At 47.6% G+C, this 27,626-nt stretch overlaps 1 protein-coding gene and 1 non-coding gene across 3 annotated transcripts in view; one reads left to right on the forward strand and one right to left on the reverse strand.

Moving 5' to 3' along the window:
* Nucleotides 1–308: 308 nt before the first annotated feature.
* RYR2 (ryanodine receptor 2) overlaps nt 309–27,626 on the forward strand; it is a 193,241-nt gene continuing 165,923 nt past the window's right edge. For both annotated transcript variants that reach the window (XM_059677752.1, XM_059677753.1), the window contains exons 1-2: nt 309–639; nt 9,954–10,073. In XM_059677752.1, coding sequence (XP_059533735.1) covers nt 592–639; nt 9,954–10,073 — 168 coding nt within the window. In that variant the 5' untranslated portion in view covers nt 309–591. The remainder of the gene's footprint in view (nt 640–9,953; nt 10,074–27,626) is intronic.
* On the reverse strand, nt 19,684–19,786 carry LOC132222708 (U6 spliceosomal RNA). The gene has a single exon (XR_009450280.1). It is a non-coding gene; the product is annotated as a U6 spliceosomal RNA (small nuclear RNA).

Raw genomic sequence — 27,626 nt, forward strand, 5'->3', positions numbered from 1 at the left:
CGCAGAGGCAATGCAAGTGTCAAGACTGGCGGGTAACCTTAGCCTGGATGGTAGGATTGTCGCGCGCATCCTGCGGCGCGGTGGCAGGTCCCCAGCTGGGACCCGACCCCAGGCTTGAGGGCCCAGGGGCGGGTGAGTGGCCAGGGCCCCACGGGCGCAGCTGGAGCGGCGCGCGCAGGCCCGTGCGCCCCAGCCCGATACCCGGCGCGGCCAGTACGCGGCGCTGGCCTGGGCTCCGGCGGGGAGCGGCTGCGGATCCCCAGTCTCGAGGGGCCGGCCCTCCCGCGGCTCCCGCTCCGCCCCCGCGCGCCAACCCGCCTCTGGCCAGGCGCACCCTGGGGCTGAAGCACCGGCCAAGCATTCGCCGCTGCGGGCGCGCCGGTGCGGATCCCCGCGTCCCCTCCGCGCAGCGCAGGGAGGCCCCGCCCGCCGCCGCCGCCGCCGCCTCCGCCTCCCCGGTGCAGCAGGGCCGCCTGCGCCTGGCCCCCGGCGCCCGGCCCCTCCGCCCGGCTCTGGGCAGCGGCGGCCGCAGCGGCAGCAGGAGCAGCGGCGGGGGCAGCGCGAGGGGCGCGGGGCCGGCAGGAGGGAGCCATGGCCGATACGGGCGAGGGCGAGGACGAGATCCAGTTCCTGCGGACCGTAAGCGCCCGCGGATCCCTCGGGAAGGGCACGGGGTGGGGAGCCGGGCGGGGGCGCGGGCCGGGGCGGGGGGTCCCCAGCGGTGCAGGCGGGCGTGCGGGGCGGGGGAGACAAGATGCGTGTCCGCGAGTGCGGACCGCGGGGCACGGAGCGAGGCGGGCGGGGGCGCACGGGCCGGTCCCTGGCACCGAGGACAGCATCGCGGAGCAGGAGGCCGGTCTGGGTGGACCAGCCCGCGCACTGGGACCCAACGGGCAGCCGGAGGACGGGCCAGCCGGCGGGCGCGGGGCTGGGGCTCGGCTTTCGGGCTGGCCCCGCGCCCGCTCGCTCGTACCCAGAATTCGCCCTCTTGGCGCAGCGCGCGCTGCGGCCCCCGCCGGGAGGGGGGTGCAGGACGAGGTTCCCCCCAGTCCCGGGGCTAAAAGAGGACCGGGTCGCTGCGGGGCCAAGGCGCTCCCGGCCTGGGCCGCGGGGCTGTGAACGCGGGGCTGGTACCGCCTGCGGGACGTGGAAGGGCCGGGAAGCCAGTGGCGCGCGGAGGCGGGGGCATCGCGGACGTGTTGTTTCCTGAACGCTGCTTGGCTATGCCGGGCGCAGCGTAGAGGGTGCGTGTGAGTGCGCGTGTGTGCGCGCCAGGGCAGGTGGCTGCCTGGAATTTCCACGCCGCGGCCGCCGGGGGAGGCCGGCCCCGCGCTAGGACCGTATTTCCTTCTCGGCACCGCTCCGTCCTCGCCGCTCCGCGCTCGCTGCAGATCCTCCCCGGGCGGGCAAAGGCGCTGCCCGCCTCCATGGGGACCAGAGCCTGCCTCTCCGTGCGGAGAATAACCCAGTTAGATGGGAGCAGCCTGTGCCCCCCTCCGCTCCATCCTCCCACCCTCCTAACGAAGGACGTTTCCCGACGGGGTTCCCCCCACCCGCCTCCCAGGATCACCTCCTCCCTCAACAGGGGACAAAGATGCCAACTCCCGGTTACAGTCACCGCCACCATCACAGGCAGTTACAGACACATTGTACATTTGGAAACATTAACCACATGGTAACTTTTAGGTGGGAAAATAGTTTTGATGGATTTGGGAGCTCAGCAACAGAAAACAGTCCATTTGTCCAAGAACCGTGCGCGTGACCGTGTGTTCCTCCTCTGATTTTTTGGGGGGCGCTCCTTTTTGAGTTAGGGGGGTTTGGGGAAGGATGGAATCCAGGGTACACACCAGAGGGCGAACGACCCGACCTCATGGCTGCCGTATGCACATTCCATGTGCCTGTCATGCGCATTCCATGTGCTGTCATGCCCATTCCATGTGCCTGTCATGCATGTTCCATGTGCTGCTGGCCCCATATATGAAATGACCCTGCTGGGGAGACTCTGTTCCCTAAAACCTTGCTTATGGAAAGTATTTTAAACCTACTCATCATACAGTTTATTTGATTTAGTGGAAAACTGTCTATAAGGTTTTAAAAAATATTAAAAGGACACATGGGCAGATGTTTCCCAAAACCACGAGATCTTTTGTTCAGGTGGCGGAACACCTGAATTTAACAATTCTGTGTCATTTTAAAATTCCTTTTCCCAGGACGCACAGGGTTAAAACGAGCTAGAATATCTGGGAAGGCTTCACGCACTTCAGGGCTTCCTGCAGGCTTAGCATGGGAGCCTGAGCTCGGGGAGGCGGTGTTATCAGAATACTTAATGGGCCGCGAGGTCGCCCGCTCGCCGCCAGGGTCCTGCACATATAAAGTCATGCGAAGGCTGTGTCCCCAGACAGCTGTCTGTCAGCCCAGCGACACCCCTGATAAGTGGGTGGCGGGCGGAGGTCTGGCAGTCCCAGGCTGGGGCTGTTCTTTTGATAAAGCACCGTGGGTTGTTGTGCTGATGATAAATGACCTTGAAGGAGGGAGCCCCGGGGAGCCGGGGGATTTTTTTTGTTTTTTGGTGTAGCATGAGCATCGAAAAGGAAACATGCCTTTTCTCTACGTTTTATACTGTTCATATGGGAATTCGCCAGTTCCTTACCCACTCCTCTGCCTGGCTGGGCTCCCTCCCACCTTGGTCTCTTACCCTGAGAATGTTCATGGCTCAGAAATGCTAATGGAGCTAGTAAGGGGGAGAATGTAATTCTTATAGTACATTCTTTTTCTGGGGCGTTTAGGGCAATCTTATCCATGTGAGTTATTTCTTTCCTTTTCCTTTTCTTTTCTTTTTTTAAAGCAGATCGCCAGGGCGTATCAACAATCTGTACGTTAGTTAAAATAGGTATAGGTTATAATGAAGCTCTTGTTTTACAAAAAAGAAAATCAAACAGCTAATCATTAAGAGAAAGTAATTGTGAACAGATTTCATATATTCTTATTAGAGCACCGTTTAAAAACATATTTATATATAGATTGCAGAGAGGAAGGGAGAGGGAGAGAGATGCAGAAACATCCATGATGAGAGAGAATCATGGATCGGCTGCCTCCTGCACGCCCCACACTGGGGATCGAGCCTGAAACCCGGGCATGTGCCCCACCGGGAATCCAACGGTGACCTCCTGGTTCATAGGTCGATGCTCAACCACTGAGCCACACCGGCTGGGCTGCACCTTCACGTTCCATCCCTGATGCATTGTCTACTCTTCTCACCTGCTCTGTGTCCAGGGCAGTGCTCTTCCGCTGGGCCCTGGGGACACTGTCCTCCTGTCACCTCAGATAGAAGGCTGGCCACAGTGCCCCCTGCTGGCCACTGGGTGTGTGTCCCTCTCAGTTGGACCCGGGGGCCCTCCCTGCCTCTCCTGATCTCTTCCTTAAGTGCCTCTCAGTGAGGACTGTCTCTTCTTGGCAGGACTGACCGTGGGAGAGGGGTGGGACCGTGTCTGGAAAGAGACGATGTGGGGGGTGGGCTGTGGTGACGCCGGGGGCACGGGGAGCCTTAAGGCCACAGGGACCAGGGTTTATAAGGTAAGAAGGCCTTCGAGGTTATTTTCTCTTTGGCCCCCACTCCAGGGAGGGAAATGGGTCAGCGCTGTCTGTGAGGAAGATGAATATGGCAGCAGTTTACAAGATAAATGGGAATAAAGAGACAAGAAGAGCCTGGAGCTCGGAGGCGGGCTAGCAGACGGTGACTGCGGACCTGGTGGGATGCTCCTAAGCTTTGTGGTCGTGAGGAGGGGCAGTGCAAGAGAGCCCGACGGGGGTGTGTGCCATTGGCACCTGATCAGATTTAAGGAGAAGATAAGGACCAGGATGAGCTTAGGAGACGCAAAGAAACGTGCCCAAACGGAGGCTCTGGGGGAAGGAGGTGCTGGTTTGGAGTATGTCAGGGACTGACTTGTGTCCCCCCCAGCATCCCCCACGATGATATGCTGGACCCTCAGTACCCCAGAATGGGATCTTGTTGGAGCGAGGTCTTGCTAGAGGCGATCAAGTTCAAATAAGCTCCCTGGGTGGGCCCCCATCCAGTCGGACTGGCGTCCTGATAAAGAGGGGAAATTTGGATTCAGACAAGCCCAGAGGGAGGATGATTGATGGGAAGACCCCAGAGAACCGTGTGCGGGCGGCATTGTGGCACTAAAGGCCCCGGATCCAGGTGGGAGGCCGGAGCCGGCTGCCTCCACAGCCTCAGAAGCCACTGACCCTGCGGACACCTCGATCTCAAATCTGGCTCCAGAGCCACACGACTGCCCTTCTCTGGTGTCGGAGCCCCTGGCCTGTGGGGTGTTGTTAGGCAGCCCTAGGGAGCTCACGCAGGCAGGAGCTGGAAACGGCGTAGCATTTTGGAGAGAGGATGGGCCCAATGAGACAGACTTGGCTGCCACTGGTGTGCTAGCAGGGCCCGGAAAAATTTTTTAATATGTTTTTTTAAAAAAAATATGTTTATTGATTTCAGAGAGGAAGGGAAAGGGAGAGAGAAACATCAATGATGAGAGAGAATCATTGATTGGCTGCCTCCTGCACGCCCCCCACTGGGGGTCGACTGGGAATCGAACCGTGACCTCCTGGTTCATAGATTGACGTTCAACCACTGAGCCACACCAGCAGGGCTGGAAATGTAGATGGTGGTCTAGGATACTGGACAGGAGGAGTGCTTTGCTGGCAGAGAGGACGGTGCCTGAGAGATGCTGACAGGGTCCCCAGAGGAAGGGGAGGCAGACGCCAGCCTGCAGGGCACACAGGCGGTGGGAGGGCGGCAGGAAGCAGAGGAGGGTCTGAGGGGGACTTCACCCCACCTGTGAGGAGGAGCCAAGAGGGGGGCGGTGGAAGCTTGAGGGAGAAGCAAGGTTGAAAGAAAGTTCTTGGTGCCCGGCCGGCCTGGCTCAGTGGTTGAGCGTCAACCTATAAACCAGGAGGTCACGGTTTGATTCCCGGTCAGGGCACATGCCCGGGTTGTGGGCTTGATCCCTAGTGTGGGGCATGCAGGAGACATCAGTGATTCTCTCTCATCGTTGATCTCTCTCTCTCTCTCTCTCTCTCTCTCTCTCTCTCTCTCTCTTTCTCTCTCTCTCTTCCTCTCTGAAATCAATAAAAAAGATATCTAAAAAAGAAAGAAAGAGCTTGGTTATTTTCTTTTCTTCGGATGGGAGAGAACTGCAGGGTAATCCTGGGAAGGAGGATGGGCGATGGATGGAGCCAGGTTCCCCTCCCACACCCGCGTTCATAACTGGGCACGTGGCCACCACCCACCGCTGTTTTGCAGATATTTAATTACTGACTGCTTGACGTAACTCGAGAGCACACAGTGTTTTCATTTGGTTTTAGGTGAGTTTTGCATAATTTCATTTTCTGCCGGGGACCTTTTGGAAGCAATTAAAGTGAGAGCTTTTGCGGGTGCCAAGCTGGGCATGTCCTGCTTGGGTGTCGCCTGGTGCTGGTGATGGGGCTGCAGGCAGGCGTGTCTCAGGAGGAGAGAGAATTCACAGTGCTAGTGGGTCTTCTTTCTCATGGCTACCGACTCGAAAAGATTGCAGGGTGCGTATAGGTATTGGTAAGTAATTTCTAGCAAATGGACAGCTTTGGAATGTATTAGGACAATTTCCTGACGGGCCAGGTCAGGGGAACATGTTGAAATGTCTTAGGAAATAGAATGATTCAGCCGATAGTAACTGCCTGTGGTTCTCCCACCATGTTCAAAAGCTCAGCCGGCTAAACAACTGTTAAGTCTCTCTCTCTCTCTCTCTCCTCTCTCCTCTCTCTCTCTCTCATTTGAGGGAGAGAGAGAAGAGAGAGAAAGAGAAACAACGATTTGTTGGTCCACTTATTTATTGATTTCAGAGAGGAAGGGCGAGGGAGAGAAATATAGAAACATCCATGATGAGAGAGAATCATGGATTAGCTGCCTCCTGCACACCCCCTACAGGGGACTGAGCCTGCAACCCGGGCATGTGCCCTGATTAGGAATCAAACCATGACCTCCTGGTTCATAGGTTTATGCTGAACCACTGAGCCACACCAGCCAGTCCACTTATTTATTCATTGGTTGATTCAGGGACCCAACCCGCAGCCTTGGTATATGGTGACGATGCTCTAAACAACCCGGCCAGGGAAATTTTAGTAATTTTTTAAAAAGAGAATTAAGCAATGTACATTTTCAGAGATATTTTAATTTCCCTACAAATTATATTTTTATGGAATTGGCACTAGGCTGCATTCACAGTTTATAGCTTGTACTTCTCTCTCTGGTTTTTTTTTTTTTCTTAAACAAAATCTAGGCATTAACTCTATTTAAGGGTGCAAATCCCAGTTGGTTTCACACTTAACATCAGTGATGTACAAGTAAAAGCTTTCATCTGATGTCTGCAGTTAACGGCAAAGGAGGCGTGCGTCTTCTCAGTGCCCGCGGTCACTGCCCACAGCACTCTCTTAAAGGCAACCACTTCCGAGATGCCCAGGATTATGGGATGTGCTCCAAACCGGCCAGACCACGTGCTTACCAGGCATCAGATGCATAATTAAAAACGTATCGCCTTTTGCCCCTCTGACATTAGATACAGTACCTCTCACCATACCTCACGGGTGTTGATGACATAATGTGTGCCGATGTTTAAGAGCATGCCAAATGCCAATCACATGTATGTAACCCTGGGCATGTAACATGTTCTCAGCTTGGCGTGTACAGTCATTTCTATGGCCCTGTATTAATGTGCAAATTGAGAACTGCCTGTGTTTTTTTTAAATGAATAAATATAGACTTCATGCAAGAGTAAGCCGGACCAGTGTGGCTCAGTGGTTGAGCCTTGACATATGCACTAGGAGGGTTCGATTCCCAGTCAGGGCACATGCTCTGGTTGTGGGCTCGATCCCCAGGAGGGGGCATGCAGGAGGCAGCCGCTCAATGATTCTCTCTCATCATTGATGTTTCTATATCTCTCTCCCTCTGCCTTCCTCTTTCTGAAATAAAAAATATATATATTTTAAGAAAAGAGTAAAAATAGGGCCTTTTTGTTGTGTTGTTATTAATCCTCCCCCCAGGATAGTTTTCCATTGATCTTTTAGAGAGAGTGGAAGAGAGAGGGAAAGACGGAAACATCGGTGTGAGAGAAACACATCGATTGGTTGCTTCCTGCACGCACACTGACCAGGGCCCGGCCTGGGGAGGAGCCTGCAACTGAGATATGTGCCCTTGTCTGGAATCGAACCCAGGACCCTTCGGTCCACAGGCCGACGCTCTATCTACTGAGTCAACCCGGCTAGAGCAGGGCTTCTCCTTCTTCTTCTTCTTTTTTTTCTTTTTAAAATAAATTCTCTCAACTCCTTCGCTCTGATGACTATATACTCGCTACAAGAAAACATATCATACAGATAACACTTTATGTGGCCATATGCCCCCAAAGTTAGCTGTGATGATGGAATCCATCAGATAAACGTCTGACCCCTTAACACAGTTCCTGGAGCACAGGAGGCCTCCAGGGAACTCGAAATAGACCCAGAATCTGATCACTGCTCTTCACGTCCACGGCCGCCACCCCGTCCCAGTCAGCATCGTGTCCCCTGAACAAAGCAGTCAACCCAGAAGGTCTCCTGTTTGTTTGGTTTTAACCAGCCATTTTCTTTCATTTATTTTTATTTTTTAAATAAACTTTTTATTGTTAATATTACAGATATCTCCCTTCTTCCCCCCATTTACCTCCATCCTCTAAGCCCCCCCTCTCCCCCCCAGTCTTCATCATCCTATTGCCTGTACCCATGGGCTGTGCCTATAAGTATATAAGTTCTTTGGTTTAATCTCTTCTCATCCCCCCAACCCCACATCGAGGCATTCAGTCTGTTCCCCACCTCCCTGCTTCGGGTCTTATTTTGTTGGTCCATTCATTCTGCTCCTTAGATGCCACAAGTAAGTGAGATCATGTGATATTTGTCTTTCTTCCACTGGCTTATTTCACTGAGCATAATGCTCTCCAGGTCCATCCATCCTGCTGTGGGCTGCGTTCGTACAGGCCCCAGTGGCTCCTTACGGTACCCCAGCCGCCTCCGACGACCCCAATGTTTTCCCGGAAGCTTCACTTCGAAGATACTTTACTGATTTAGTGTGTGTTTGTTTATTGTCTACCGTCTGCCAGAATGTGAGCCTAGTCATGCGTTCAGGACCTGGGACTTACTCAGTCATGTAGCTCGGGTGCTGAGGAGGTTTAAGATTTCCTCGCACGGGTTATGTCCTCCGTAATCATGTGTTCAGTGATGAATGCGTGTTTGAAAGGAGCTGTCGATGTTGTTCGATGGCTGTTTTCCACGTGTCCCTACTGTAACCGGCTTGGCACCTGAAATCGCGTCTTATTTACTCAGCGCGGAATCGCCTGGAGTGCGGCCCTCCCTCCCCCCAATAGTAGATGCCTCTTCTAAAGGGTTGTAAGGGCACAGGGAGAATACGGGGGCATTTTAAAAAATACATTTTTATTGATTTCAGAGAGGAAGGGAGAGGGAGAGAGAAACATCCATGATGAGAGAGAATCATGGATCGGCTGCCTCCTGCATGCCCCACACTGGGGATCGAGCCCGCAACCTGGGCCTGTGCCCTGACCGGGAATCGAACCGAGACCTCTTGGTTCCTAGGTTGACATTCAACCACTGAGTCACACCAGCCGGGCAGAATACAGGAGCGTTGAACAAAGGAGGTCCGACTCCACATATATTTGAGGAGCATTTTCTATGTGCAGTCGTCTAAGTTGGATGGTGATGTGATTGCCTCAGGCATTGACTGAAGCATCTATGTTCATTGGACATCTGGTTTCCAGGGTTTAGTGCAGTGGTTCTCGACCTTCTGGTCCTTTAAATACAGTTCCTCATGTTGTGACCCAACCATAAAATTATTTTCGTGGCTACTTCATCACTGTCATGTGGCTACTGTGATGAATCGTCATGTAAACATCTGATATGCAGGATGGTCTGAGGCGACCCCTGTGAAAGGGTCGTTCGACCGCCAAAGGGGTCGCGACCCACAGGTTGAGAACCGCTGGCTTAGATGGTGGGAAGGCATCATCAATGTAATAGACAAGGCCAGTCATTTTCTCCCAGCATTCCCTGGGTCCTGGCTGCCTGTACCCAAGGAATCTCCCGGTGGGATCCTGCCATACCGGCTTTAATTGGGAATGAAATAGGGTCTTACCTGGCCAGTTCTAAAAGGCAGCTCCGTTTGTCAGCTCGGCAGCCCGGGTTTGTGAGCAGTTATCCAGTGGTGGATGAGGAATCATGTATCGGGTGGGCTGCGGAGCAGGAAACAGAGGCTCTGGGGTAGCCCGCAGGGCAGGCAGGCTCTGGAAAGGACGCTAGCGTGGGGTGTGAAAGATGGGTCTGTCTTAGCTAGACGGGGAGCCGGTCTGATGGCAGGTGCAGCGGCCCGGCGGGAGCAGGGCACGGAGGGGAGGCCGATGGGGGGAATGTTGGGCTGGCACCAGACCACTCAGGGTTGGGCCTTGCAGGCTAACGTATTTTTGGGGTCTTTTTCCTTAGCGCAAGGGGCAGCCATTAAAGGGTGTCCTTTAAAAAAACACACAACTATATATATTGATTTCAGAGAGGAAAGCAGGGGGGGAGAGATAGAAACATCAATGACGAGAGAGAATCATGGATCGGCTGCCTCCTGCACGCCCCACACTGGGGATGGAGCCTGCAACCTGGGAATCAAACCATGACCTCCTGGTTCACAGGTCGTTGCTCAACCACTGAGCCCCGCCAGTCCAGCCCCCACTCTCCCCCCCCCCACCCCCGCAACCCGCAAGAATGGATGCAGTGTGTTTTCTGGCAGTTGTTACGTTACCCTGGTGTTTGCAGTGCACTGAGGTGTATGCTTGTAGCTCTGGTTCAGACTGTCCCATGTCTCACTGTCCCTCTGTCCCTCTGTCCCACAGGACGACGAGGTGGTGCTGCAGTGCACGGCGGCCGCCCACAAGGAGCAGCAGAAACTGTGCCTGGCGGCGGAAGGATTTGGCAACAGGCTCTGTTTCCTGGAGTCCACCTCCAATTCCAAGGTGCGGTCACGCTGGGAGACCATTGGGAGTCTGGGTTTGCTGGAGGTCATTTCTGGGCATGGAGGTCATTTCTGGACGTGGAGGTCATTTCTGGGCGTGGAGGTGATTTATGGGCATGGAGGTCATTTCTGGGCGTGGAGGTCACTTATAGACATGGAGGTCACTTATAGACATGGAGGTCGTTCATGGGCGTGGAGGTCGTTCATGGGCATGGAGGTCACTTATAGACATGGAGGTCACTTATAGACATGGAGGTCGTTCATGGGCGTGGAGGTCATTTCTGGGCGTGGAGGTCACTTATAGACATGGAGGTCGTTCATGGGCATGGAGATCACTTATAGACATGGAGGTCGTTCATGGGCGTGGAGGTCATTTCTGGGCGTGGAGGTCACTTATAGACATGGAGGTCGTTCATGGACATGGAGGTCACTTATAGACATGGAGGTCGTTCATGGGCGTGGAGGTCATTCATGGGCGTGGAGGTCATTTCTGGGCGTGGAGGTCACTTATAGACATGGAGGTCGTTCATGGGCATGGAGGTCACTTATGGGCGTGGAGGTCACTTATAGACATGGAGGTCGTTCATGGGCGTGGAGGTCATTTCTGGGCGTGGAGGTCACTTATAGACATGGAGGTCGTTCATGGGCATGGAGATCACTTATAGACATGGAGGTCGTTCATGGGCGTGGAGGTCATTTCTGGGCGTGGAGGTCACTTATAGACATGGAGGTCGTTCATGGGCATGGAGATCACTTATAGACATGGAGGTCGTTCATGGGCGTGGAGGTCATTTCTGGGCGTGGAGGTCACTTATAGACATGGAGGTCGTTCATGGACATGGAGGTCACTTATAGACATGGAGGTCGTTCATGGGCGTGGAGGTCATTCATGGGCGTGGAGGTCATTTCTGGGCGTGGAGGTCACTTATAGACATGGAGGTCGTTCATGGGCATGGAGGTCACTTATGGGCGTGGAGGTCACTTATGGGCATGGAGGTCGTTCATGGGCATGGAGGTCACTTATAGACATGGAGGTCGTTCATGGGCACGCTACTGTTTTCTGTGGATTGGGCATGAATTGGGCATGACCAGTGTCGCTACTCATTGGGCAGGTTCTTAACTGAGCCCCTACTCCTTACGGATAGCTCAGAGATGATTGTGCACGAAAATGGAAAAGTCCCTCCCGTGATGTTTATTTTCCAGCGGACGAGTCAGCAAATGTGTGATGTGATTTCAGAACTAAGGGCCACAGGCAAAGCAGGGAGATGGGGCAGCACGTGATGAGGTGGGGACTCCCCGCCACAGATGGCGGGGGAAGGCCTTCCTGCCGGGGAGACCCTGGAGCAGAGGGGGATGACACAGCAGTGAGCACTACTAACTCCTGGAACGTTCTGGAAAGAGGAAGAGCCAGGTGATTCTCGGGCCCCTAGCTAGGAATGTGCTCTGTCCTTATGGTTTCTGATATTTTGTACTGGCTGGCACTGGGCAGCCCCTGAGATGGTTTTGATGTTCAACATGACATAAAACACGTAAGCCTGGGTACAGATTTGTTTCATGGAGATATATCTGGACTTGGCTTTCGTTGGTAGGAAATCGGAGATGGCCCTTTCCCCCCTCATTTTGGCCTCCCCTGCATTCGTTACAAAGGTTGGGAGAACAAGTATTGTTGGCCGTGAGTAGTCAGCCACTGTGAATTATGTATGGGCTCCTGGAAATGGTCCCAGAAATATGATGAGCTAGAGAACCTTTTAATCAAAAGCAGGACTTCTTCAGAAGACTGGCTCACGCTCCTAGGATATTTATTCCGGCTGATCTTGGCCCCAAAGAGCATGGGTTCATGATGCTAGCGTAGATTTTCCTGCAGGAAATGTAAACATTAAATCGGATGGTTCCAGCTAGTTATTCATCATTCGTCCTTACAGGTGTTTACTGTATACCCTTTATATGGATGGCTTTTTATTTTTGTTTCTGTACTTACTAACTGGAAAAAATAAGTGACAACTACTTAATGTAAAAGGTCAATGAGGTTGACCTCTGTTTAAATCCGAAAGAAGGTATACATATTTTCAAGGCTTCATATACAACATTAAATAATGTGGACCGTATTCGACCATATTTTAAGCCACAGAGAAAATCTCAGTAAATTCCAAAGAGTAGCAGAAATACAAACCTGACTATAATGGAAGAAACCTAGAAATTAATTTTTTAAAAAAGGCTAAAAAGACACAAAAGTTCCTTCTACCTGAAAATTAAAAAGCATACTATGGAATAAATTTTGGGTCAAATGGGAAATAGCAAACAAAATTGAAGAATTTCTTGGACATACTATAAATGAATACATGATCTTTTAGATTATGTGGGATGTGACTAAGGAAGTTTTCAGAAAAAATATTTATCATTAAATAGATATATTAATAAAATTTTTAAAAGAAATTAAACAACCAAATTAAAAAACTAGAAAAAGAACAACAAAGTAAACAAAAGAAAGCAACAGGATAGAATTAATAAAGATAAAAAGGAAACTGATGAGTTAATTAATAAATTTGTTCTTTGAAAACATCAATAATCAAACAGTCAAGAAAAAAGGAGAAAGCACAAATATTTAAATATTTGAATTTAAATAAGTGCAGGGAAGGGATAATGATCAAAATAGAGGAAATGAAATTATAAGGGAGGAAGAGAGAGATAGAAGCATCAATGATGAGAGAGAATCATTTGCTCAATTATAATTGACCCCTTTTGCTCAATTATATGCAAGTGGATTTGAAATCTTTATGAAATGTATTATTTTCCAGAAAAAATCAGTTTACTGCAGGAAGTCTGAATAGAGTAATTATCAGAAAATAAAGTAGTAAAATGATTTTTTTGGTAAGAAATACAAGCTCAGATAATTCCTACGTAATAAGGCTACTTAAATTATTTCAAAGCATAGCAAAAGAAGAAAAGTTCCAAGTTTTACTTCACCAAGTATGTATAACATAGATTAAAAAGTCTTAAAAATTACTTTGCAAAAACATAGATCAGTTGCACTTAAGAATATTGATACAGAAATCTGAAATACACTATTTAAAAAGGAAACCAGTGTGGCATGAAAACATAAAACCTGCACGATGGCCATGTGAGGTTCATTCCAGGGATCCAAGAGTGGCTCATACCCAAGGCTCCAGGAATACAAGTTTTTATATTAGTAGATGTCCATTTGGACATTTCTGAGGATAAGGACAAGTCCTGACAAAATTCAAAACCTACTTGTTTCAAATATTTTTTTTTTAATATATTTTATTGATTTTTTACAGAGAGGAAGGGAGAGAGATAGAGAGTTAGAAACATCGATGAGAGAGAAACATCGATCAGCTGCCTCCTGCACATCTCCTACTGGGGATGTGTCCGCAACCCAGGTACATGCCCTTGACCGGAATCGAACCTGGGACCTTTCAGTCCGCAGGCCGACGCTCTATCCACTGAGCCAAACCGGTTCCGGCTTGTTTCAAATATTAATAAAATAGGAATTGATGGATAGTATCTTAACATTATTTTACACACACACACACACACACACACACACACTCATTCAGTTCAAAATTCAGCACCTATTTCCGGGGAACAGGTGGTTAGAATTAGGTGTAACGTAAAGAAGGATGTTTGGTACCACTGCAAGTGTTGTTGGAGGTAAGAACAGATATAATTAGACACGGAGACAGTTTGAATATGAGATAAAGTATTCCTAGTTGCCGATGATTTGATTATATATATAAGAGCCCCCAAATCGCCCATGGATAAACTATGGCAAAAGATGGATTTCTGAGAGAAAGCCACAAAATAGCTGGTTATTATTGTATCAGTAGCCTTCATATATATATGAAATTATATAATATATTATATTGAAATTATATAATATAATATAAAAATTATATTGAAACATACAGATATATGGAATGACACTTGGCGCTCACACACACACAAACTCAAGTTTACATTCAGTTAGAAAGGGGACCAGTGATAGTCTTAGGCAAATCATTTGTCAGTGGTCATAAAGTGTTCCCTCCAAAAAGAAAATTCACTGAAAACAAAAGGATTCTTGTTTAATGACCTGAATGCTACCAAAATAGTTTTCTGGTCTCACTATTTGTGGACACAGGGCAGAGCAAGTAAGAGGGTCCTCAAGATTTGTTCACCACACTTCAATGATTCTGCATTTCTAAGGCTGGTTCATATCAACCGTATGCGTCAAACAAGACTTGATTTTATCAGGCATTCCAAACAGGAAGGTGAGCCTGGCGGTAGAAAAATATCCCAAGTTCTCCCCGTTTTCACCCAGTTGCGATGGCATTGCTTTAATTAAAAGTATTTCCTCCCATAATGGAACATGATAGAGCAATATTTTATCTTCAGTGACTTCTCATTTCAGGGTATTATTCACCACCATAAAGAATGCATTAGGATATTAATGATGCATATGAGTTGTGATATTCCAGATGAACTGCTCTTCTTATTCAAGGGAGAATTTTTGAATAATAAAAATGTCAGTAGAAGATAAATGCTGGATGATAGAAGAATCACTTTAAAAGTAGACTTGCGTCCCCTGGCGTGGCTCAGTGGTTGAGCGTGGACCTATGAACCAGTCCTGGTCAGGGCACATGCCCAGGTTGCAGGCTCCAATCCCCAGTGGGGGGTGTGCAGGAGGCAGCAGATCCATGATTCTCTCTCCTCACTGATGTTTCTATCTCGCTCTCCCTCTGCCTTCCTCCCTGAAATCAATAAAAACATATTTTTTAAAAAGTGTAAACAAATAAAAAATAAATAGTCTTGCTTCCTGCAGCGGGGTCTCTGGCGCAAAAGCGGAATTTATAATAATTCCGCTATTATAAATTGAGTCGCCTGCCACTCAATGTGAAGGCGGGACCAAGGAGGGTCCCAAGGAGCTCCACCTGCCACTCAACGCGGAGGCGGGACCAGGGAGGGTCCCAAGGAGCTGCACCTGCCACTCAATGTGAAGGCGGGACCAAGGAGGGTCCCAAGGAGCTCCACCTGCCACTCAACGCGGAGGCGGGACCAGGGAGGGTCCCAAGGAGCTGCACCTGCCACTCACCGCGGAGGCGGGACCAGGGAGGGTCCCAAGGAGCTGCACCTGCCACTCACCGCGGAGGCGGGACCAGGGAGGGTCCCAAGGAGCTGCACCTGCCACTCACCGCGGAGGCGGGACCAAGGAGGGTCCCAAGGAGCTGCACCTGCCACTCACCGCGGAGGCGGGACCAAGGAGGGTCCCAAGGAGCTGCACCTGCCACTCACCGCGGAAGCGGAGGTGGGGTCCCTCAGCGCCCTCTGTTCTGTCGTCATGGCGGGGCCGGGGGGAGCCTGACAGGGCGGCCCATCGCCCGAGGGAGCCCAACTCAGCACCTGCTGTTCCGGGGGGTGCGCTTCGAGGAGACGCCGTGTTCGACGCCTTCCACCTCGCAGGTGAGGCGGCGTCCCCGTCCCCTTCCCGTCGGCCTCCCTCACCCTCGGACGCGCGTGGCGCCGGCTCCCGCTCTCCTCGCACCCCGGGCCCTTCCGACGGGAGCGCGGGCCTGTGGGGAGGAGGAAGGGAGCCCGAGGCCCTTTGACGATTGGAACGCGGAGGCCACCGGGCGCCGAGCCCTCTTGAGGCTCCAGGTTCCCGGAGCGCCGGGGACCCACGAGAAAGCGTGTGGCCCGCACCAGGCCGAGCCCCCGCCCCACCCGCTAGCCCGCGTTTCCCTTCTCCCTCCCGCGTGGCCCGCGCGGCGGGGTGCCGACCCGGAGCGGCTAGAGCTCCCGGAGCCAGACAGGGTCGGTGGCGCCAGGACTCGGATTGTGCGGGATGGGGCGGTGTGTCCCGGTGGCTCCATTGTCCGTCATGGTGGGAACGGGCGGAGGACGATGGGGAGACGGCGTGCAGGGCAGGGGTGGCGTGGGGGGCGCTCAGACAGGCCCCTGTGCTAATGCGCACTTTCGGGGGGCGCCTCCAGCCCGCGCGCACCCCAGTCAACACGCTCTTCCCCTCTCGCGCCTTCTCCCCCTCTCGCTCTCCCCTTTCGCTAAAAAATAACTTTACAGAACATTTTTACTTTTTAAAATAATTCTTTATTGTTGAAAGTACTACATTTTTTCCCTATTGACCCCCCTCTAGCCCGCCCCCCCTGCCCTTCCTGCCCCCCCTTTTCCCCTCCCCCCAACAGGCCCTCACTGCCCCTTGTCTGAGCCCTCGGGCAGTGGGGCCTTGACTTAGGAGTGTCCCGACTAACGAGTTTTTTGAGATACCAGCTGTCTCTGGGCCGAGTTTTTGCATTGAGTTGATAGAGTAATTTGAGTTAACCAGCTCCTTATGGAGCTCGGCCTCTGAACGAATTAAACTCGTAAGTCAAGGCCCCACTACTTACATGCACACAAGGTCTGTGGTTGATTACCTCCCATCCTCTGAGATTCCGCTATTATAAATTGTAAAGAAGGGGGCGGGGCCACGTGAACACGGGAGAGTCACGTGAACAAGGGGGTGGGGCCATGTGAACATGGAAGCTTCACATGAACAAGGGGGTAGGGCCACATGAACAAGGGGTGTGGCCACGTGAACATGGGAGAGTCACGTGAACAAGGGGGTGGGGCCATGTGAACATGGAAGCTTCACATGAACAAGGGGGTAGGGCCACGTGAACAAGGGGTGGGGCCACGTGAACATGGGAGAGTCGCGTGAGCACGGAAGGGTCACGTGAACAAGGGGTGGGGCCAGTGAACACGCAGGAGTGGTCATGTGAGCCCGGAGGTCGCAGAACACAGTGTGTGGTCAGGCGGAGGGGGGCCGAGTGAAGGTGGAGGCTGAAATAGAAGGGATGGCGTGGGAGCCCCCAGAAGGCGAAGAGGCAGGAAGGGCCCTCCCCAGAGCCCGCCGAGGGAGCACAGCCCTAGAGACCCTGAGTTCAGATTGTGGCCCCCAGAACTGGGAGAGCCCGGGCCTGTTGGTGTCGCCCAGCCTGTAGTCAATGGAGCAGCAGCCCCAGGAAACGGACCCCAACTTGCCCCTCTTTTGGGGGCTTTGACCAGTCTCTGTGCGGCCGCCACTTTCCGTCCTTGGAGTCTTCCGTTGATTATTCAGGAAGTTTTTCTGTATTTTAGTTGTAATTCCAGTTTGGTCCTGGTAGTGTGCCCATGCAGCATCCTCCACCGCCATTTTTACTCACTGTTTTACGAAACATTTTAAACAACAGATTTTGTTTCTCAATATATTTCCCCTAAAAATTAATTGAATAATAAAGCGTAATTACATGAAAACTAAATATTAAGGTTTTGTTCTGTTCACTTTACTGACTTCCTAAGAATTTTTTGGGGGCAGTGGGGACGAACAATAAAGACCAGTGTGATCGAGAAAAACACATACACGATCAGTAGCCATTTTTGTTTCTCAAAATCCTTGTGCTTTAGTTAATATAGTTATTTCTTTGTCGATACTTCAAGAGGAGAAAAAAGTGGGTGGCAGGTGTGGCAGAAAGGAAACATCCTAATGATGAATGAATGTCCAGTCTGTGAAGAATAAGTGGTTAAACTCAAGATTTAAAAGAAAATGCCTGACAACCTTGGACAGATTATTATATTGGCCAGGATAGAACTGTTTGTTAAATTTTAACTTATATGTTGTATGGAAATAATTCTGTGAAACATGCATCAGCCGCTACTCAGTCCAGAAAGGGTGGTGACACAATCGAAGACCCCAAAGGAGGAAGCATTTTATGGAATACTGGAAGAATACAGCTTCGGTACATTCTCATGGGAGCTAAAGACCCATTCTTGGAATATTTTAAAGATTTAAAAGAATTCTCATTGTCATGAAAGATGAGCTTTTGATTTCCCATTATGTTTCTTGACATAAAATAAAAACTTAAAACACTGAAATCTCAAACTGAAGAAAAATCTAATGTAAAGTCTGGGAGACACGCCCACCACCAGCCTGCCAATCAGCAGGCAGGAGGCTGGTGACATCCCATTGCGTTCTGGGAAATGTAGTCCCCACAAATAAGTACAGAAGGCACATGCAGAGATAAGGGCGCTGGTGGAAGGGCTGGTGGGAATTGCCACTTTGATTCTGGACTATTTACTGTGAGGATAGAGAGCAGACCAGTGTAGGGGAAGGAGAAGCCACCAGTTCAGATGCCGGGACTGAGCTAAGTGGTGCCTGTGAGCACTGAACAGTCCTGCTTCCCAGAGCTGAGGAACCCGGCTGCAGCACAGCCTGGTCCACACACGTGGGCACACTTTTCCTGAAAAGAGCCAAATAGTAAATGCTTTGGACTTCCTGGGTCAGAGGCTTTTTGTTACAACTACTCGACTCTGATGTTGACATTGACGTGAAAACAGCCAGACATTGTGCAGACCAGTGAGCATGTCTGTGTTCCCCAAAACTATAATTATGGACACTGAAATTAGAATCTATGATTTTATGTGTCATAAAATTTTATTCTTCTTGTGATTTTTTTTCAGCCATTAAACAATGTAACAGCCACTTCTAGCTCGTGGGCTGTACAGAAACAGGCAGTGGGCCAGATGGTAGGTTGTGTCTGTCCCCGGAATAACACATGGAAAAGATTATATTCTTAAAGGAGAAGGTAGAGCAAACACAGTAGGTCTGCCTGTGGTTAGATGGCTGGAGCTGTTAGTGAAGTTTGATGGAAGTGGAGGCAGGGCATTTGAGTGGGACTCCTCGACACACGGTCATTAATAAGTTAATGTGTTTCCTGTATGAATGAGTGAGAGAATAAATGAGTAGAAGAATATAGAAAAACCGTGTGATGTGGAAGGAAGCATTTCATAAAGAGGATGAGGGCAAAGGCCCTGGAGAAGCATCTGTCCATGACTAGGAATTCCCAGGTGTCCTGTTGGGCACAGGGCCCGCCTTCACATGTCAGGGAACCAGCAGGCATATTTGAAAGAGATAAGAGCTACTGAAAGCTTTAGAACAGTGGGTGGCATTGTTTCGTGTTCTATGACTAGAAAAGATAAACAAAACTGGACACTGGTTAAAGTGGTCAGGACAGATTTTAGCTCATAATCTACTCTTGCATCAGGGAGGAGAGTCCCCAGTGACCGGATCTCCATTTGATTTGTACACAGGTTACTGGGAGTTTTAAAGGGAGAGTGAGGGCATAGGGAGGAGGTGAGAGGGAGTCCCATAGGGTCAGGGAGGTGAAGAATTTCCAAGGGTTGGTCCCTGTAAATGTGACTAGGCCGGCTGTGTTGGCCAACTGGCAGTTACAGAGGCAGGGTTTATCCTCCTGGGAGACTGGGGGACAGAGGCCCCACCCTTCCTGAGGGCATGTCAAAGGATGGATTTCCAGTTCTTGAGAAAGACAATCGAGTTGTTGTCGGAAGTACAGGTATATTTCAAAGGGACAGAAAAGGACTCACAATTGTAAGGCTCTTTAGAAAATGGTTTAAGAAAGGGTAATCGAGCCTGTCATCAGGTGTTGGCTAAACAAATGCTAAATTCTCTTGGCAGCCTCGAACTTTCTCAGACCGGCACTTGCAGGGGTCTGGGTCTGGGGTTATCCTAGGGATGTGACCGTGGGCTGCTAGAAACTCTATGTTAGTGTTTGTTCAAGTCTTTTTCAAATGTGGAACGCTTCACAGATTTCATGTCATCCTTGCGCAGGGGCCGTGCTGATCTCTGTTTCATTCCAATTTTAGTGTCTGTGCTGCCAAAGCGAGCACTGTTCACGTCTTTTAATGTGAGGGGGAGAGGATGGACAAAATAATTTGTGCTCAGTTTGTAACTTTTACAAACAGAAGTTTGTCAAAAGTGGAGAAGAGGGCTCAGAGGCACCTGGCTAGAGTTTGGTCAAGAAGTGAAATCTTTGTCCTTGCTGACTAATTTACACATTTACCCATGAGCACACGTCCCTGGGGACATGCACAGCCGGCCCATTGGCTTTACTGCAAGACTAATGCCTCTGAATCCGCTCTGTTTTCTCTCTCCCTGGAACATTCTTGCACAACCTTCATCTGAAGGAAGCCTATCTATGCTTTCGGCAGCTGTCCAATGAGCCTCCTCTGTGAAGCCCTCCTGCATTTCTATGCATCCCCCTTCTCCTTGCAAAAGTAACTGTCTTTCTCTAGCTTTTGCTTCCTCCCTCCCTCACTCCTTCCTTCTCTGTCTTACTGTTAAGCAGAATTCCTACACTGTGCTTCTTGTTGCAGAATCACATGTCCCTTTACGTTTGCTTAAAAAAAAAATCCCCCCCCCCCCGCCCAAGGAGTGAGGATATTTTCCCATTGATTTTATTGAGAGTGGGAGGCAAGGAGGGGACACATGGATTGGTTGCCCCCCACCCCCATACCCCAACCTGGTCCTGACCAGGGGCAGGGATAGGGCCTGCAACCTCGGCATGTGCCCATGTCATTCCCTGACCAGGAATCGAACCAATGATCTCTCCATGCATGGGATGATGCCCAACCAACTGAGCCGTACCAGCCAGGGCACGTTCACTTTCTGAAATTATGATGAAATAATCATGGAAGCACCTGCAGGCAGAGGCAGCATCTTGTATCTCAGGTACATGATACATTTTTGAAGGAAGTAGATGATCAATAAATGTTGGTTGATTTTAACCGATTTTCCTTCTTTGGACCAGTGACTTAATTAATATTGATGTATCTAGTTTGACAGTTAACTAATTCATTTGGCCTTTTAAAAATTCTCTACTTTCCAAAGACTGCACAGTTTTTCTGTTTCAAGAAATTAATGTTACCAGAATAAGTATTTATACTTGTGCCTATAGTAGTGCTTAATCCTATATAGATGGATAGCAGACTTGGTACACTGCATTTTTCAGCAATAATTTACTACTTTATGTAAAGGATAAATTTTTGTTAGTACACTCATGCATAATTTAAAGATTCACATGCTTTACTGAAAAAATAATTAAAAACTATAAATAATTGTTGACAAAGTTGATGCAAAGTAAAATGCAAAGGTTTTTCTCTGCCAGCACAACTCTCTTGGCATAGAAATATTGATTTACAGTACTTAATAAAGAACTCTACACTACTATTTATTTTGTTTAAATTAAATTATTGACCAGGCAGCATTACTTACAAAATGCTTAACAAGCATTTTCTGACTAAAATATCCTCTTTCTTGAAAAATGTCAACTCAGGCTCCCACTGGAGAGAAAAGGGACGTGAACAACCCAGGGCCAGTGCAGATGTTTACTTCATGAAGTCCAGCGGTGGGTCCCTCAGTGCCCGGGGGAGAGTCCGGCCCAAAGGAGGGCAGTGCCCCTCTGGTGGGCAGCAGGGAAGTTTCTGAGCTGAGGTGGCCCGGAGGTGGGGCCTGACACAGGAGAGGAGGTGGGCTGTGAGGAGTGTTTCGTGCACTGCAAAGTGAGAAGAGTAGCGAGTGCTCTACTTTGCAAGGTCAGTGCTAGAGAACATCGACTACCAGCGCCAAATCCAAGTGCCTTTTATCTAACCCAGTGTTCCCAGTTATCAGATAATTCAATGAGTCCCACCACCATAGCCATGTTTTGTGTAAATTTTCTTTGAAGGGTAAGAGATTTGGGTTTAGGTTTAAAAACGTTTTTATTTTATTTTACACACACACACACACACACACACACACACACATTGATTTCAGAGAGGGAGGAAGAGGAGAGGAGATAGAAAAATCAATGATGAGAGAGAATCACTGATTGGCTGCCTCCTGCACACCCCACACTGGGGACCGAGCCCGCAGCCCGAGCATGTGCCCTGACTGGGAATCGAACCCTGACCTCCTGATGCTCAACCACTGAGCCACGCCAATGGGGCGGGGAAGTCTTGACCCAGTAGGGAACGAATGGTGTGGGGGACACACAGATGACTGCTGTCTAATTCTGTTTTAGCACCTGTCACAGACCTCGTTCACACTAGAATTCTTTCTGAGTACAACATAATCCTTTTATAAGCATTAGGTACAAGCTGACTACACGGAGGAGTCAGCCTTTAAAAGGATGCCCTCCCGCAGCCTTGGCAGCCTTTATTCCTTACCTTGGAAGGCAGCGTGATGTTCAGAAGCATCCCCGACCAAGGGCAGGGGCCTGGACTTGCTGCCAAGCTTGCTCTGTTTTGGGGCAAGTTCCTTCGTCTCCTTACTTTCTTAGTTCTAAAGTGTCCTCCGCCCTTTAGAATTGCCTGAGCATCATATGAAGTATCTAAAGTCCACTGACAATACCTGAAGTGCTGCACGGATGTAGCTCTGTTAGGAAAGAGGATGACCGCAGTCTGATTAGTCTGTGTGAGCTCAGTACACACACATGCCTATATGCTCTGTCATTTGTGCCTTTGGTTTCAAAGGCTGCTACGAATAGATGTGTTCAAGCACCCCAAGCTAGGCTGCTTTCTTATGCCGCCTTTCACTTCTAGGTGTGGGGGAACTGGGTCAAGTGTTCACAATAAAAGTGAGGAAGGTTTTCTCTTGATACTTACTATTAAAATTCGTGCACTCGGAGGGGTCCCTCAGCCCAGCCTGCGTCCTCTCACTTGACATTGACAACAAAGCAAAAAGGAAAACCAAGTTTTATTATTTGGTTTGTTGCACTCTAAAACATAAAATTGAGCTCTGGCCAGTGGTCTCAGTGGTTAGAGCATCAGTCTGTGCAGCGAAGGGTCGCTGGTTTGATTACTGGTCAAGGCTACGTTACGTAACTGGGTTGTAGGTTTGATCCTGACCCCAGTTGGGGCTTGTGCAGGAGGCAACCAATTGATGTGTCTCTCTCACATCAATGTTTCTCTCTCTCTCACCCTCCCTCCCTTCCACTCTCTGTAAAAATCAATATCCTCCAGTGAGAATTAACAAAAAAATTAAAAACAAGCAAAAAAACCCCCTAGAACATAAAATTGAAGGCCTAGAAATATCCAGAATATACAGAGTATTCTGTCGACCAACATGAGAACAACAAATAATCAGAAGAAATGATGGGTACAGATGAATAGACATTTCACAGAAGAGGAAGTACAAATGGACCATTATAATAGGAAAACATTATCAGCCCCAATATTAATTGGGGAGATAAAAATTAAAGGCACAGTGAAATGTTTCACAGATTAACAATACTATTTATTGCTGAGAATGTGGAGCAATAGGAATTTTTGCCCAATTCTGATAGAAATGTGTGCTGGAAAATGGTAATAATTTAGTCAGCTTGAAGATGTGCATACACTGTAATTTAGAGCTTTCACTCAAGTACATATCCTAATGAGTTTTTTGCACAAGGAAACATAACAATATTTGTTGCCATGTTGTTGATAAGAAAAAATTGAAACAATATCAGACTAAGTACATTGAACTATAGTTTATGGTTATCCAGTCGATTGATTACTCTAGAGCAGTAAAAATGAATGAAATACAGGTGTTCAGATCAACCTGGATCAATCTAAAAATGTAATATTGCACCACCAAAAAGAAATTTCAGACTTTATAATTGTATAATGGGCAAACCCCAGCAAATTTAAATAATAATGTAGGTTTATATAAATTTGTGATAAATGTATAAAGAAAAGCAAGGACTGTTGTTGGGTGGAGGAACAAAGGGACTTTCTGAATTACTCATAATTTTGTAACTTTTTACCTGCTTGATGGATTCATGGGTGTTCATTTTATTCAAAACATGCATTTCTTTGCATACATACTTTTGAATATATGATGCTTTACAATAAAACTGAGGGCCCAGGAGATGTTGGTTTGGGTTCATTCTGAAAATTTTGGCCATAATCTAGAGGAAATGTTATCAACAAATGGAAAAATGTCTCTTAATTACTGTTTTACTGATGCTGCACTAATAAGCAGGACAGCATGAATGTAGATGAGGAAACTAATGACTCACAATGAAACGGAGAAGAGAAAGTTAAGATATTTATTAAATGGCATTTTAGTAATTATCTTAACATCTGTTTATCATGCTAAAATCAGCCCAATTAAGTCTGGAGTCCTGTCCCAAAATTTAAATATATGGAGTGTGAGCTAAAGGAGATTCCATTTTCTAATAATTTAAGATTACATTGTATAGACTATCAACGTATGTCCACTCTATATAACCCTTGTTTAAGATATACCTATTTAAATTTTACTGGTGATATTAAAATAGTGGTTGCAGTAAATAAATTCCCATAAAAGATTAAAGAAAAAAAACTAAAGGTAATTCATGTGTCTGTTAAACACACATGACATGATTTTATGTTTTTTAATCCTTCAGATTAGTCAATAAGTTAACAATGATAGTAATCTAGCATAGTTTTAAAATGCTTGAGTATGAAGAGGCTATGAATTATTCCATTATTTAATCCTTTTATAACAGCAAGTTTATGTGCATCCAAACATTTAAAGACATGTAAATAGTTTAATTTTGAAGTAATGAAAATGGAGAATAATTATTCAACATTGCTTTCCTGGTTACACTTTATATGATTGACATTTAAAATCATTATTCAGCCTTTTGTGCGACAAACATCCTTGCCCCAATGCTTTAACTTTTCCGAGTGTGTTTTTGTTTTCCTTATTTAAATAGTTTTTGTTGCATTAAAAACCGCAGAAACAGATCTTAGCAGCATGTGGCCAGAGCAAGCAGGGTGTCACGATGCATGCCGTTTGAAAAACGAACTTGAAGCTACGTTAGAAATGATTTTATCCCTCTGCGTGTTTCCTCTTGAGGTAATTGGGGCATTGAAGTTACATAACTTAAAAGTTTGTCCTTAAATGGTAAAGGCAAGACTAAAATTTGGGCCAAGTTCTAGAGCCTCATTTCTTCTCTACCATTCTGTCTTAATGAGATAACTCATTACAATACAAACACGCCATTTAATCAGTGGAGAGATCATTTTAACCCTACGAGATGCATGTTTATACGTCAGAACTCTAGTAACTCATATCTAAGAAAACAGCAATACCTCAGTGAGTCATTTTCAGTTTCTACTCTATGTTCCCTACACAAGTTAATATTTTGTCTACTTTACTGGACTCTAGCCAGTGTTTTCTTTTCTACCTTAACAGCTTTAGAATAACAAATGCACCGCTTTTTACATGTATCAGAGACTCTGCTGGGTATCGCAGGTACATTCTTTCACTTACTCTTCACATCGTTAGGAAGAAGGTGAAGCTCAGAGAGTTTAGGTGATTTTCCCAAGATCACACAGCAATTGAGTAGCAGATCCAGGATTCTAATCCAGTTCTTTCTAACTCCAACATGATAAACTGCCCTTATCATGAAAGAAGCAGTTGTCCCAGTAAGGAATTTACAGGTTTTTTCTTTCTTTTAAAAAAGTTTTATTTATTTTTTCATTTTATTTATTTGTATTTTTTTCTTAAACTGAAAAGTGTCAAGGAATGCTGGTCTAGATTTTCATAGTGCAATGGTGAGGAAGTCACCTGGGAAAGAACTAGAACTTCTATAATAGCTCCAAAACTGCTGTCACAAATATGTTCAGTAGGATGTTAGCCTCTATATGTGTACATATTGGTTCATTTGCTTTTTGAACTTTGTCATTTGTCTTAGTTATTAAGCTCATTTGCAGTTCTTTCCTGTTTTCCATCTTTGTTAACATTCTGTTGAGTTCACGGCTCCTGGAGCACTTGGTGCTTTCACCCTGGGGTCTACTCCATTTCCACGGCAGCGTTTACACAGATGCCAGAGCTGTTCCTCCCAGGACTAAATGCAGTTCACATGACACTTAAGATCATTTAGAACGTGAAGTTTGAATAGCATGATTGCAATGTCCCTGATCAATATTTAGAAGCTTCTTACTGTCATTTCTTTAATAGTGGAACACCCAAAGTCACATTTTTTTTTTGAGAAAATAAAGCACTGTTATCACCATAAAACTGGCTACATGATACTAGGAAACCATATGGAGTATCCTGTGAGAAATATATTGTTAGTTTTAATGAGCATATATCAATTCAGTGTGAGCTGTTGAAGTTGGTTAGTGTTACGGGTATATCATAAACTGAAAAAGTTTGAGCAGTTTAGTACGTAGAGACAAGAATGGTTTGTGGGACAGAGATGGGGATGTTTGAGGCCCCCGTACAGTCTGTTGCTCACTTTTCACTTGTCTTTATGGCCTGGTGCTCGGTCATAAAGGATATGAAGTTGATCCCTGCAGCAGAGATGGTCTGACGAAGATGCATTTCACCAGGAACCAGGCACTCACGTAGAGCCTTGATTCTTGTAGCGCCTACAGGTATGAACATCGGCTGTGGAAACTGGGCTAAAATCGTACCAAATATATTCGTGACAGCAGCTTGGAGAAAAGAGATGGGTGGTTATTTTAATGGGTGATTTTATTATCAAGTCTCTTTACTAGGATTAAACCTGGCATCGAGCATTGAATTAAACTTGTTTCAAGTTTTCCTGAAAGGAGTAAAAGGTACTGTTCTACTGCCTCAGCTTTTCTCTTACATTTATGTGTGTTCTGGACGCTATGGGAGCGAAGAGAGACAGTGACAAAGATGGTCAGATGACAACGGGTTTCGAGACAAACTGTTCCTCTGAGAGGTAGAACTGCCTTTGTGCATCCTCTGTCCCTTTACTCCCGCTCACACCCACGAGCTGGAAAAATACCCGTAACGTATGTCATTCTGTGGCAAAATGCAGTTAGCTTGGCAGAAGTAATTTATTTCAGATCCCTGTGGTTTTCAAGGATCTTTAAAATAAATATATTATAGAGATCAGATTTGAACAGTTTGATCAAAGTGTGGCATGAAACAATATAAATACACTTGTATGTAAACTTTAAATATTTCCAGAAAGTGCCTTTTCTAGAAAACACTAGAACATTTTGGATGTTCTGAACAGGTGCATAATGGTTGATTTGTGGTTACAAACACTATTTCTCCAAAATAGAATCCACTTAAGAATCAATTTTGAGAAGTGATAGTACTTCATAAATGCCACAGATGGAGAGAAACGGCAACATGCAAAACTAGCTAATGAGAACGGCTCACTTACGTCGAGTTCTTGTTACGGTCTGGGCTCTAATTGCTCTTTACTTGTATTATCTCCCTTATTTTCACAACAGCCTATGAAAGTGGTGTAATCATTATCACATTTTCAGGGATGGGAGCCAAGGGTTAGAAATGACAATAGCCGGTGAGCAGTGAGGCAGGCTTCTTGCTCAGGTGACGGGACAGGAGCTCAGAAGCCCATGATGGGAGGGCAGAGGAATCCAGAGAAGGACAGTTCATTAAAAACAGAACAAAACATGGGCCCCAGGAAGCCGTGTGGGGTCTGAGGAAGCTCAGTGCCCCGATGATATGCTGTTTTCATCCATAAAATAATGTTGGTTTTAGTATTGGAACCCTCTTACTTAATCTTTCCTTGAAACTAATGAAGCATCATTCTCTGCTGAGAAAAATCACTCAAATGGCAGTTTCAGTCGACCACATTAATAAACCTTATAAATTGTCATTTTGATGCATTGCATCAGGTTATCAAATTTATCCTCCTAATTCTCTCTTTATGAAGCCACACTCTTGCTAGAATTTGTGTTTAATGGATTTATAATGTCCTTCTACTATGAA

Source organism: Myotis daubentonii, chromosome 20, assembly GCF_963259705.1.
Source record: "Myotis daubentonii chromosome 20, mMyoDau2.1, whole genome shotgun sequence".
Taxonomy (NCBI): domain Eukaryota; kingdom Metazoa; phylum Chordata; class Mammalia; order Chiroptera; family Vespertilionidae; genus Myotis; species Myotis daubentonii.